Below are 13,032 nucleotides of genomic sequence, written 5' to 3'. Positions count from 1 at the left end.
GCTTGTCTTTTTGCATAATTAAGCTCTTTCGACATTGCATAAGTGTACAATAGCATAACTGGCGTGACTAAAGGCGGATTTCAGGAGGCTGTCACACCCAAACTCAATCCCTGTATCCTGGAAAGAAAGAAAAAACCCCTCTTACCCTCTTGGCATCTTCCTAATTAGGCATATAGCAGAAGGCACCACCATGAAGATTGTTCAAGCGGATGCATATAATAACAGCCAACTTCTGGAAAAGCCATGCTGGATTTTGCATTGTTTATTTGCCGCCACTATGAGTGTAGCAACAAAAAATTGATTTTTTTAAATCACAGTGTTTTCACGTGTTTGCAACAGTCTTTTCACATGTTTACAACCCAGTCCTAAACACTTCTGTGAGAGTTTCATTGTACCATTGCTAGTGGCAGTCTCGTAAAGGGCCTTCTCTGTGGTACTTTTCCCTCTGAAGCCCTTGAAAGGTCTTAGGAAATATCCCTTCAAAAATGCACCACTGTTTGCTCTTCCTCCTCATTTCCCGTACACACTGCATCAGTCCCTCCCGTGTTGAAAATGCCTCCTTAGATATCGGCACATTTCACTGGGTGCCAGGATTGGACACCTATCCTTCTATCTTGTTCTGAACAAAGAAGAGGTACAGGGAGCTCTTCCCTCTGAACAAGGATGGTGGTGGCTGGTGTACATGCCTTTATTCCCATTGCACCATGCCATACATTTTGTGTAAAGCTATGGCCCTGAGGCAGCCATCTTGTTTTATAGCATGCTCCTATGGCCACTATTTTGTTACTGACACTAAAAACTGCTTTGGTGGTCATTTCCTCTCCTCATAAATCCTGGGAACTGGAAAGTTGGGGGGAAGCCATCTTAGCCATATTTCCAGGACACAAAAAGTACAAAACCACGATTTTTTGATTTCCAGTTGTTTAACCATGATTCCCCCCCTTCAGATTTACATCACAGCAGAGAGTGTAGTGACTCATAGGCTAAAAGCAGTCAAAAGATGCTAAAGTAACTGACTCTGCTGGTTAAACTGGTTATGGGAAAAGTGGAGAAAAGCCAAGCAATGGGATTATAACCCACCCCCGCAACCAGGTATCATGTTGTATGTTGATAGTCACCTGTGCCTTTGGGGATAGTAAAGTAATATATTTTTAGGAACACCCAAGATTCATAAAGTGGTGTGTAGGCTTTCGAGTTATATCACGATGACACTGTGCTAAAAAGCTTTCTTCCCACACTGTGGGTCTATGACAGGGGTCAGCAACCTTTTTCAGCCGTGGGCCAGTCCACTGTCCCTCAGACCATGTGGGGGGCCAGATATAACCCAGAGATGCATTTTGAATAAAAGCACACATTCTACTCATGTAAAAACACGCTGATTCCTGGACCGTCCCCGGGTCAGATTGAGAAGGCGATTGGGCCACATCCGGCCCCCAGGCTTTAGGTTGCCTACCCCTGGTCTATGATTTCATCCTGGTATAGAAGGCTCCTATTTTTATCTAGATAGATGGTTGATTTTTTTAAAAAAATCTCAGCTTCCATTTCTCAGTCACATGGGTTTTCTGAAGCAAAACACCCTCCTAAACTTTGTGAAACTTGAACAGCAAGCAGCATGTCCCTCAGGTGGTGCAATGGATTAGTGCACCTGACTTTAACCAGAAAGTTGGTGCTTCAAGCCCACCCAGGGATAACTGTGGGCAGGATTCCTGCTTTGCAGGGGGGTTGGACTAGTTGACCCTCAGGGTCCCTTCTAACTCTACAATTATGAAAAAGCATGGCATACCTGTGAGTAGTTGGGAGGCCTCACCATCCTGAACATTTCTAGGCTCAGTGGTTTAAACCACAGCGCCACCCGCATCCCGTCCCAATTATAGGAGCCTCATTAAAAGAAATTAAATTGAAAGGATTATAGATGTCAATGGCAGCCATAGCCATAGGAGCCTTTTACTCAGGGGATAATAATCAAGATCCTAATCAGAAGCTGGGAACAACATTCAAGAATTTCAACTCTGACCGATCTTATTCTTACCCACTTTGCTACATTTCCTTTACACAGATGGCAGCTCTTTTAAGGGAAGCCAGAGATTAGGTAGCCTCTGTGCCGTGTAAGAGTGCAGTGCCCACAAACTGGACCTGCATTTCACACTTGGCTCTGCGCAATGGACAGGACTGATCAGGATTGATCACTTAATCCTCTGTATTTACTTATGCATCTAACTAGATTTATCTTTTGATGTGCTGGCTGGCACAACTACACACAGAAAACGTTGCTCCAAATCTAGGCAGAGCACAAGGCTGTTTTGCCAACCAGATGCCAGAGATATTCTAAACTGGGCTTTGGGGCGTTGATGCAAATGCAGAGAATCAGGAAACAAACATATTGCCATGTGCCACTCCGATCTCCAAGCGATGTGAGATACCAGAGGTTCTAGGCAAGGGTTCGGTTTCCTTGGAATGAGGGATGGCAGAGATGTCTTTATGATTATATAGTTTACTTACACATATATGCAACCTGAGCCTAACATGCTCACAGCATTCACACGCCAGAAACGTCTTGCTTTTCCCAACGTCAGTGCCTTGGAATCACACAGAAATACTAACAACCGTACTTAGGGCCATCAACTTACCAAGAATCTTGCCTGGCTAGTTCAACAGTGGCAGGGGCGAACTTTGCTAATCTTTGGTAGTATGGCAAGGACAAAATTGCTTCCCCCTCCCCTTGATCTTGCTCAGTTATGGGTCTTCTCAATTTTGCACCCCCTCCGCTTAGTGCCCTGTGTGGGGCAACCATCCACACCACCTTAAATGCTGACAGTGGGATCCACCATTAGATTTTAACCCTTTCTGGACTCAAGACCCCAGGAGTTAGAAGAGAAATAGGCATCGATGTCCGGCCCATGTGGAAAGGTAACTGCCCAGGTAGGAGAAGTGATCGACATTTTCCAACGTTACACCATTGAGTTGTTTTTGTGACACTGCAGAGGGGTTGTTTTGTGCTTGTTGGTGCAGCACTTTGGTTTTTTGGATGTTGAGTGATAGGCCAAGCTTTTCGTAAGCGTCTGCAAAGCTATTTAAGATGGTTTGGAGGTCAACCTCTGAGTGTGCAAACACTACGTTGTCCTCAGAATACTGCAGCTCTATGACGGAGGTTACAGCATCCTTACTCTTTGCTTTCAGCCTGCTCAGATTAAAGAGCTTTCCATCTGTTCGATATATGATTTTTACTCCAGTGGGGAGTTTCCCTTCAACAAACGTAGGATAATGGCAATGAGCATAATGAAGAGAGTTGGAGCGATAACGCAACCCTGTTTAACAACTGATCCCACTGTAGATGGATCCACTCTGCTCACCCAGAAAAGGGGGGAGGGGCTGGAAAAGGTGCCCTAAACATAGCCTGCTCAGGAATCATACAGACCCACTGTCAACCTCCCCACCCCCCAAATCACAACACTGTATTTCATTTCCTCTGTGCGTTTGCGTGTGCCCATCACGTCTGAAGGCACCTTAGGAGGGGGCGTTGCAACATCGAGGGAGCGTTATAACGGGAGAAGTGTTTCATCACAAACGTGTTCTATATGGAGCGTTCTGACATCCAAGCGTTCTCTGCAACTCGGAGACAGCGTTGCTCTCCGCAGAGGCGCGCACACGCCACGTCTCTCTGCACGACTCTCATCTCCATCCTTCCTCCATCCCGCCACCATGAATCTGAAGCACCTGCCTGGAAATTCCTATCTTCAGCAAAGGTCTAGATTTGCTGCTTGTCTTACAGGTTGCAAATCCCCCCCCACCCCAAAAGGCATCCTTTGAATCTCACCACCAGGAACGAGTCAAACGCAAGTCCCTTTTGAGTGGCATCTGGGAAACTTCAGCGTGTTGCAACCTGCTGCAACGGGGCGAGAGGCGGGGCTGCGGACTATTCCCAGTGGAAATCCCCGCGTTGCCCTTTTAACATGCTCCGAGGTGGTCAGCGACCGTCCAAGCGCCTCAGCTTTCTGCGACCGACTAACTGGAGCAGCGCGGCCTTAAGAGGCGCTGTTTGGCTCCTAGCGTGCCTCCGTCTGCGCCTGCGCTGCCCAGTCCGTGTTTTTGTGAATTCCTGCCCTCCTCACTTGGCGGTTTCCTCCCAGCACCGCGGCCGTTAAAAATAACAAACCGCCCGCCCGCACATTACGCATCCTCGCCAGCCAATCCGGAGAAAGAGCGGCTTTTAAGGCCGCAGTCTCCTAGGCGGCGCTTGAGTCGTTCTCAGCCTATTCTGAGTCTCTTGTCTCTTTCGCACCCCCCGTGCGCGCACAATTTAACTTTGAGCCCTAGGGTGGAAAAGGAATTTATTTTTAACCGCATCAGCTCAGTGTTAAAGCTTTATCATTTTCTTCCCCGCCCCTTGTAGTTTGTATGCTTGAGTCAGAATAATTGAAACAAGGGCTGAACTTGCACGTTTATTCAAAATTACCATTTTAGTGGTTTTATCGCAGGGAAGAGTTGGCATGGATGTTTTTCTCTACGTCCTGAGTTGTTTTGGAAGTTCACAACTTCCCTGTAATTTTGACATAATTGGCGCATAATTAGAACCAAGGTTGATCCCTCCCTCGCCTGGGATTTAGGAATTAAGAATCAATGAAAGGACCTCTGAACATAGGCAGAGTGCGCTCCCCATATCCGTGAACATTTGCAGCTGGGATTTCCAGGTAGGCTTGAATTTGCATTAGAAATATAAGGGTGGATTCATTTGCACTCGTTCCCTGGGTCTGTGAAGAAAGCAAGGAGACTCATTTATACAACAGTCGCTCATGCAGTTGGCTGCTAAACCTGATGGAACCAGTCGACACATCCAGGGGCACAACTGAACCACAGAATTGTAGAGCTGGAAAGGGACCATGAGGGTCATCTAGTCCAACCCCCTGCAATGCAGGGATTGTTTTAACATTGCAGCATTTAATTTAAAAGGAGAAGGCGCTTCCAGAGTCACTCTTCCGTAAATGGGGTTCAGCGCGTAACAGCAAATTCTGGTTGCACAAATAAAGTTTGTTTGGAAGCCTTACGCATCAAACCCACTTCCCCTCCCAAACTGGACTTTTTGCAATAAGGGAAGTGATGGGGATACGCATTGGGAAAGTGTGGGGTGAAAGCTGCTTGATGTTGTTGCCATGTTATCTTCCTGCAAACCGGATGAATGGTCAATAAATAGCTGGTGAACAAATGTTTTCATTGTGAGCAGACCTCTCGCAGAAAGAAAACCTTACAGAATTCCCTTCTGATTCTGCCTGCCAGCTGCTCTCTCCTATAGATGTTCCTGTCCTGTCTCCACATTTGGTAGCAACACTGGGTCCATTTACCTGTGAGTAAGGCCCCTTTAACCCAATGGGGCTTGCTTTTGGTAAGATATGTATCGTATTGTACTGCTTGTCCAGTATAAGAAAATAATTTTGCCCTTTGCATCCAAGTGGTAGTTCAAAAAACTAAAATCCTGTCTCTGGTCCTTTCTTTATTGAGATCTCCTATACCTCTCCCCAATCTCTTCACAGGTGGCCAAGCCAGGTTCAGTTTCAATTCCACTTTCTCTGGAAATCCACATACAAAAGAATACCAGATATTCCTTATTTTGAAGGAATGCAGTTTGTTTCAAAAGATCTCAGAGAATTATGTACGCCCCTTATTTCAGAATGTTGCTGTTACCTTCACACACTGCAACACAGAATTTGCAGTTCCAAATGGCACTTCTCTGGATTGTTAGGAGCCAAAAATCCAACCTCATATTATTTGACTTGTATGTATAATAATAATAATTCATTTATACCCAGCCACTCTGGGCGGCTCCCAACAGAATATTAAAAACACAATAAAACTTAGAACAAACAATAGCCTCATTTACTATTCCTTTCATCAGAGCCTGACGAAACAATGGGAAGGGAGGCATTTTAATAATTTGAGGTGTGAGGATGCTTGTATGTGCAATCTTTAGCACATTTACCACACTTGTTCAATTGAAATCAATGAGACATGCCTCTGTGAAAACATGTTCCGGATTGTCCTGTAAAAAGATTAAGCCCTACCCACAATCGTTGGCCAGAACAGAAAAGCTTATTAAATACACACACTGAAAAATATTTTTTGGGCTTCGGAGTTTAATAACTTGATAACATGAATTGATTACATACCCTTTATAAATTAAAAAGATAGGCACAATTGGTGTAGCATGGTTTAAATTCTGATAAAAAGCAAATAATGAAAAAACTAGTCTTGAACTTTTGGTTGCAGAACATCAGCTAAATATTGCAGCACTGTACTGTATTCCTATTGTTTCTAAAGGGACATAATGGCTTGCTAATGTTGCAAAAACAAAACAGGCTTCTTCACACTTTTTCTTTTGGCATTTGCAAATACAATTGCTGAATCATTTAAAGATAGTGATTGATCTACTAATATTTCTTTAATCCAGTGATAGTCATAATAGTTTTACCAAGCACACCTGAGAATTGAGTTCTTTTTCAATTATGGCTTCCTTCCTACCTTTACTTCTCTCTTAGCTCTTTTTTAAAGCCATGAACACTTTCTCTCTCTCTAGTGTGATGCCACAGTCCCCAGTGCTTCCACCAAGCTGTCCCGTGAGCCTAGGCTACATTACAGACCCTGAATCTCTGGAGGGGCAGTTACTCAGGCATGCTATTGAGGGCAAGGTCAAGAAAGCCAAGATACTGCTGAAGAGAGGTAAAGCCAACCTGTTTCAAACTCCGTGTAGGTACGGTAATTTCCCTCTGGTAAACAGTCCTGACAGAATATGAGGACTGCTTGGGTTACAAAATGAGGGGAAGTCAGATACGCTTCTGTATGGGTATGCTACTTAGGGCATGGGACAAGACTTGGTTTTGCTATTTGAAATTGAAACAGTGCTTTCTGGTACCATAGACTCATAGAATAGTAGAGGGACTACTAGGGCTGTCTGGTCCAATCCCCCGCAATGCATGTAGTCTTTATCTCTTCAACAATACCTCTTGCCGTTATTCACGAACAGTGTTGGTGTCTCCTTCTTCAGGTGTGGATGTGAACTGCCACAATGCATCTGGGCAGACGGGTTTGTATCTTGCTGCCCTACTGAGACACGTCCCGGTAGTCCGGCTATTTCTGCACTTCGGCGCCAACCCCAACCAGTGAGTGATAACAAAATTCTTAGAGACAGTGTCTGGAAAACTAACTATTCCTTGAGAAGGCCTATCTCCATTTGAGTCCGGTCCCTCTTAAAACATAAAACTTTCTGTCTTGTCTCAACATATATATCCCCTCAGGCTGAGGTATATGTATGTTTATTTAGGAGAGATGGCAAAAATTTCCTTCACAGTGCTTTTTGGGGGATGTTGCTCACCGGTATGGAGTACTATCACCTCTTTTCCCGCCACAGCCATTAGCTAACATTTTGTGCTGACACCCATAGCAACGTTTCCAATATATGATACCAGCTCCTCATATTTACCCCAAAGAGTGTTGGTTACCATTGGTTGTATAAACCTTAAGTTTCAGATTGGTAAACAGTGATGCCTCTTATGGGGAAAAGATCTTAAAACATTTTATTGTCAGGCTCTGAATCAATTCTTCTCTAGCCGCAAAGGGCTTGTCTTTCAAAGCATAAATCATGTTATTTGGTTAACAGGGAATACAACTGAGTAACCCCATCTGAGCAGAGATGTGTGCATTAACTCTTATCAGCTAAAATGGCATTTCTGATTACAAAAACTATGGCTGGCAGAACTTGTCCCCCGTCCTTTGCACCCTAATGTCTTTTTCTCCTTCTCTCCCCCCACCCCAAAGCCGTTGTTATGATGGTAGCACCCCAGTCCATGCAGCTGCTATCTCAGGCCACCAGAAACTTCTGGGCCACATCCTGAAAGCTGGAGGCGATCTAAGATTCCACGATCAAAAGGGGCAGACCCCTAAAGACTGGGCCCAGCTAGCTGGGAGTGAGCAGAATGCCGAGGTATTTACAACTTCACGTTGGCATGTCTTAGAGCAGTCATGGAAATAAACCATAAATGTTACGTACGGGGGTGGGGGGAATCGCTTCCTTGTTGGAGGCTGGCAAAGCAGGGCTGGAGAGGGCTGTCCCTCCTCTGACATCCCTCTTTAGTATCTATGCAGGGTTGAGAGGAAGGACCAAAATTTTGCTCCCCCTTTCCTCCAGCAGCCCACTCATTAGCCTTCATGCAGGGGGCTTTTGAAGTTTGTTGTGGAATGTTCTCCACAGTGAGGTTTGGCTGCTGCCTTCATTAACATCCTTTCGGTGCCAGATGAAAACTTACCTTTTTGACAAATTGGGGATGATTTTGATGTATTTTTTTCGGTGGTGTGGTTCTACTGCTGTTTCATTGGGTTTGCTTTATAGGCTATTGTGTGGCTTTTATTGTAACACATTGCGTTTTCCTCTGATTCTGTGGCACGCTTTATGCTTTTAAAGAGTTGCAAGTCGCTTGGAGACTCTTTATGCGCCAAGCACCATAATAATAATGATAATAGACTCGAGGTCAGGGCACAACCCATGACAACACAAATTTGCATAATATTTGCACTTGCTCATTCATATAGAGAGGTGCCCTTGGGCAAATTAAGATTATGGGTTTAAAACAAAAGGTTGAGGTATGGGCATCTCTGGTGAGAGAATCCCAGGGCGTAGATCCCCTGGGCCACCCCATAACCCTGCTGCTGCCAGTGTGCGATTCCTTGTTATCTATGGCTACCAGGCAGCTGCATAGAACCATAGAATTGTAGAGTTAGAAGGGACCCCAGGTGTCAGGGACTCTGCTGAGGAGGCATGATGGGAGCCACCTCCTCCCCCCAACCCTGAATCTTCCCAGAAGCAGGAGGACAGTATAGATTTAGAACAGTGGTTTGCAAAGGGGCGTAGTGCAGAAGGCAGAAGCTGGGAAATACTGGATGGGGAACAGCTAGGAGAAGAAACACTGGAAGAGAGAGGGTTAACAGATTCACTCTCTCTGGAAAGCATCCATCTGTTCTCCTCAAGGTCAAGGAGAGCTTAGAAAGTGGCAGAACAGAAAGCACAGAGCATATGAGCTCAGGTTACAAGATTTAGGAGTGACGTAGATTAATAGGGACGGAAGGGGAGTAAGCCTTAGTTGGGAGCACCGCCATTCTAGGAGAGATGCGTTCTATTGTCTCTCGCTGTGGTTATTAAAGATTCTAATTGGTAAGAAGCCTCCTTTTCTTTTGTTCTGGTTATCTATGGCCAAGGGGGGAGGAAGCCAGTTCTCTGAAGCCTGACACCTAGTCCCACCCCCACCCCCCGCAATGCAGAAATCTCTACTTAAATCACGGCTGTTGTGGAGTGCTGTTCCACTGTCTAGCACCTCTCTTTTCCATTACCTCAAGGTCCTGGATTTCATCCAGCGGTGCTTTGGCCAGATGTCTATGCTGGTGCAGCACGGGGACCTGTTGATGTATTCCAAAGCTCTAGCAGCATCACCACGCAGCCTGCGCTCCTCGCTCTCCTCACTCTTATCTGCCACTTCCTGGTAAGGGTTCACCTGCTGCCTGTCTTCTCTAACGCTTCAGGAGCCTTAGCCTAGTCTCTGTTTGGACCCAGCCCTCCACTGAGACAGACAACTGAATGGTGGTGGTGATAATGATGATAAAACATCTTGGCATGAGCAGTTTGGGGAATCACAGTAATTGTCCCCATTGAACATGTGGGGTTGGGATGCAGACTTTGTCGAGTTCCATTCGCACTTGAGGAAGGAGAAAGCGGTTAGGGAGGTGATTTTCACTGACTCCTTCTGCCTCAAGGCCCCCTGAAAAGCTGCTCCAGCAAGTTTTTCCTGAACAGTGTGGGGTGGTGCTTAGAGCTGAAGGGGGAATCTGTAGAATTCTCCCCCTTCCTCTAAGGGGAATTTTCTTTCTATGTATCCATCTATCTATTTAAATGCCTATATTCTGCAGTATCATAAACAAATCAAAGCAGATATATAGATATAGATGATGATGATGATGATAATTTATTTGTACCCCGCCCATCTGGCTGGGTTTCCCCAGTCTCTCTGGGTGGCTTCCAACAAAGATTAAAAATCCATTAAAATGTCACATGTTAAAAACTTCCCTAAACAGCGCTGCCTTCAGATGTCTTCTAGTTCTTTATTTCCTTGACAAGATGGGAGGGTGTTCGACAGGGCAGGCGCCACTACCGAGAAAGCCCTCTGCCTGGTTCCCTTTTCTGTTGTTGTTGCAAAACTTGGTGAAACTATATTTATAGTATTGCCTTCTTCTACTGAAACTGTGGGGATGGGTTTAAAGAGGTAGGAGAGGATATATTAATTGCAATCTATCCCTCCAGGCCCCCACGTGTGTGGGTTGAACAGAGTTTTAAAATCCCACCCTGGGCAACAACAAAAATTAAAAGCATAGGAATTAGACCGTAAAGCCTTGTTTGAGCAAGTCCGGCGATGAAGTAGGCAGGATTCTGCCTGTTCACCCCACTTAACAGAGTATCGAGCAACAAGTTGTAAAGCAAGTTGAAAAATAAGACTTAAAATCATGCAGTAGTTCACAGCAACAGTAGCAGTAGAACGTTTGCAGGCAAAATACGGTCTTTTGTGCTTCGACTGCATTTCCGGACCACTTCTTCTCCCGTAGAAATCACTGGGGTTGCCTAACGCCAGTGCTCCCGATACCTAAATGTGTCTCACAAGGCTTTGTTTCCAACCTCTCCTGTTGCAGGCATTTGGACGGCTCCAATAGGTTGGGAAGCAGCAAGGAGACAGCTATTGGATACAGGCAAGTAAGTAAACTTCTCTGGAAGGGTGTGGTTCAGTGTAGTAGAGAGGCCATAGTTTCTAGGCTCATAACTCCTCCCTTCTCCTTCAGCTGTGCCCAAGCAAGTGCCAGCAGCCCGGGATTGCTGCCTTCACGTTCATTGCAGACGACAGCGAGCTGCTCCGAGGTCACGGAGAACCAGACTGGAGTTACCAGAACGGACCGCACACACTCATGAAGAAGTAAAGCTATCAGCATTATCTATCAGCCCTGTCTGTTCTCACCTCCCATCTAGGGGGAGCAATAGCGACAATAGGTTCTGTTCTTGCAAGACCCAGTTCTAGGGAGATACCTGATCGCAGGGAAGCCGACTGAACACAGTGAAATGAATCAGGGAGGGACACATCTCAGTAGTGCAGGATGTGCTTGGCACCCGAAGGCCCCATGTTCAGGTAGGGCTGGGCGGGACTCCTGCCTGAAACCATGGAGAGCTGTTGCCAATCTGTGTGGTGCATGCTCTGGTTATCTCTCGCTTGGACTACTGCAATGCTCTCTATGTGGGGCTACCTTTGAAGGTGACCTGGAAACTTCAACTAATTTAGAATGTGGCAGCTAGACTGGTGACTGGGAGTGGCCACCAAGACCACATAACGCCGGTCTTGAAAGATCTTCATTGGCTCCCAGTACGTTTCCGAGCACAATTCAAAGTGTTGGTGCTGACCTTTAAAGCTCTAAATGACCTCGGTCCAATATACCTCAAGGAGCTGTAACCTCGCTTCTCGCAGTGAGGGAACCACCAGAAGGCCCTCGGAGCTGGACCTCAGTTTCCGGGCTGAGCGATGGGGTTGGAGACGCTCCTTCAGGTATACAGCGCCGAGGCCGTTTGGGGCTTTAAAGGTCAGCACCAACACTTTGAATTGGGCTCGATGGCCTGGCGGAAAGGCCAGTTTCAACTGGCCAATCAGGTCACAGGTGGAGGGGGCTGAACCAGGTCTGCCCCTGCTGCATTTAAGAGGGCGGCCTCTCGTAGTCCACCCTCTTGGGCAATCGCCGAGGTCATGAATTTTCCTTTCATCAGCTATGTACATTTCACTTTTCTGATGTCCTGTTTTCCTTTCTCCATCCTCAAAAATACATTCACCCAATTTATTCATTCAAACATTTCCTACCAGTGCCCTGCTGCTAACAGGTTTTTAAATTAATCTGTTTTTATCCAAGGAGTTCACAGCGGCATGGGTTTTTAACATTCCACATTAAAATATGGCTGGGCTGTAGTTTTGCCATCCCTCATTTGCAGATGTCATACCTATCACTTGTAGGAAGCCATACATTTTTTTTATTTTTTTTCCAAAAAAATTTTATTAAGAATTTTTTAATACAATAGAGAAAAGACAGAACAAACAGACAGTAGATAAAAAGAGACAACAAACATAAAATTTAACATCTTGTCATACCCATCTTTTCTTCATCCTTTGGACTTCCTCACATCTCCCGCTCTCACATTCCACATTTATAAAACTTTAGCCAGCAACTTGTCACCTTGTTTCAATTCTTATAATACACACTTCCAATATTTTGTCCCTAACTTTGAATACTTTTATCTAGGTCTCAAAACCTAATTTTAACACAATATTTATTCAAAATTTATTTTTCTCATTATATTGACTCATTCTCATAGTCTTGTCAACTAATTTTATGGGCCCTGTTATTTTCAAATCTCTCATCCTTCTTAACATTCATATAATTTACAGTGTTTTTGCAGATAGTCCTTAAATTTCTTCCAATCCTCTTCCACGTCTTGCTCTCCCAGGTCTCGGATTCTGCCAGTCATTTCTGCAAGTTCCATATAGTCCATCAGTTGCATCTGCCATTCTTCCAGCGTGGGCAAATCTTGAGTTTTCCAATACTTAGCGACGAGTATCCTTGCTGCTGTTGTTCCATACATAAATAATGTTCGATCATTCTTTAACACCCTCTGATCAACAATGCCCAAAAGGAAGGCCTCTGGTTTCTTAGGAAAGGTATACCTAAATACCTTTTTCAGCTCATTATATATCATTTCCCAGAAGGCCTTAACCTTAGGGCATGTCCACCAGAGATGAAAGAACGTTCCTTCAGTTTCCTTACATTTCCAACACTTATTGTCTGGCAGGTGATATATTTTTGCTAGCTTGACTGGGGTCAGGTACCACCTGTATATCATTTTCATAATATTCTCTTTCAAGGCATTACATGCCGTAAACTTCATACCGGTGGTCCATAACTTTTCCCAGTCAGCAA

At 45.1% G+C, this 13,032-nt stretch overlaps 1 protein-coding gene across 7 annotated transcripts in view; it reads left to right on the top strand.

Annotated features, from left to right (window-relative positions):
• Positions 1 to 3,586: 3,586 nt before the first annotated feature.
• The window catches only part of LOC309364433 (inactive serine/threonine-protein kinase TEX14-like), a 33,911-nt gene continuing 24,465 nt past the window's right edge, over positions 3,587 to 13,032 (top strand). For 4 of the 7 annotated variants that reach the window (XM_081901699.1, XM_081901698.1, XM_081901700.1 and 1 more), the window contains exons 1-7: positions 3,587 to 3,743; positions 6,566 to 6,708; positions 7,034 to 7,148; positions 7,804 to 7,969; positions 9,376 to 9,518; positions 10,717 to 10,777; positions 10,864 to 10,994. In XM_081901699.1, the coding sequence (XP_081757825.1) occupies positions 3,700 to 3,743; positions 6,566 to 6,708; positions 7,034 to 7,148; positions 7,804 to 7,969; positions 9,376 to 9,518; positions 10,717 to 10,777; positions 10,864 to 10,994 (803 nt within the window). In that variant the 5' untranslated portion in view covers positions 3,587 to 3,699. Of the gene's footprint in view, positions 3,770 to 4,222; positions 4,689 to 6,565; positions 6,709 to 7,033; positions 7,149 to 7,803; positions 7,970 to 9,375; positions 9,519 to 10,716; positions 10,778 to 10,863; positions 10,995 to 13,032 lie in introns of those variants that run through there. The other 3 variants (XM_081901702.1, XM_081901703.1, XM_081901701.1) reach the window with 3 other exon arrangements.

This window comes from Podarcis melisellensis (genome assembly GCF_964234715.1).
Source record: "Podarcis melisellensis genome assembly, chromosome: 2".
NCBI classification, from domain to species: Eukaryota; Metazoa; Chordata; class Lepidosauria; order Squamata; family Lacertidae; genus Podarcis; species Podarcis melisellensis.
Note: the sequence above shows the minus strand (reverse complement) of the source record. Positions and strands in the feature narration are given on the sequence as shown.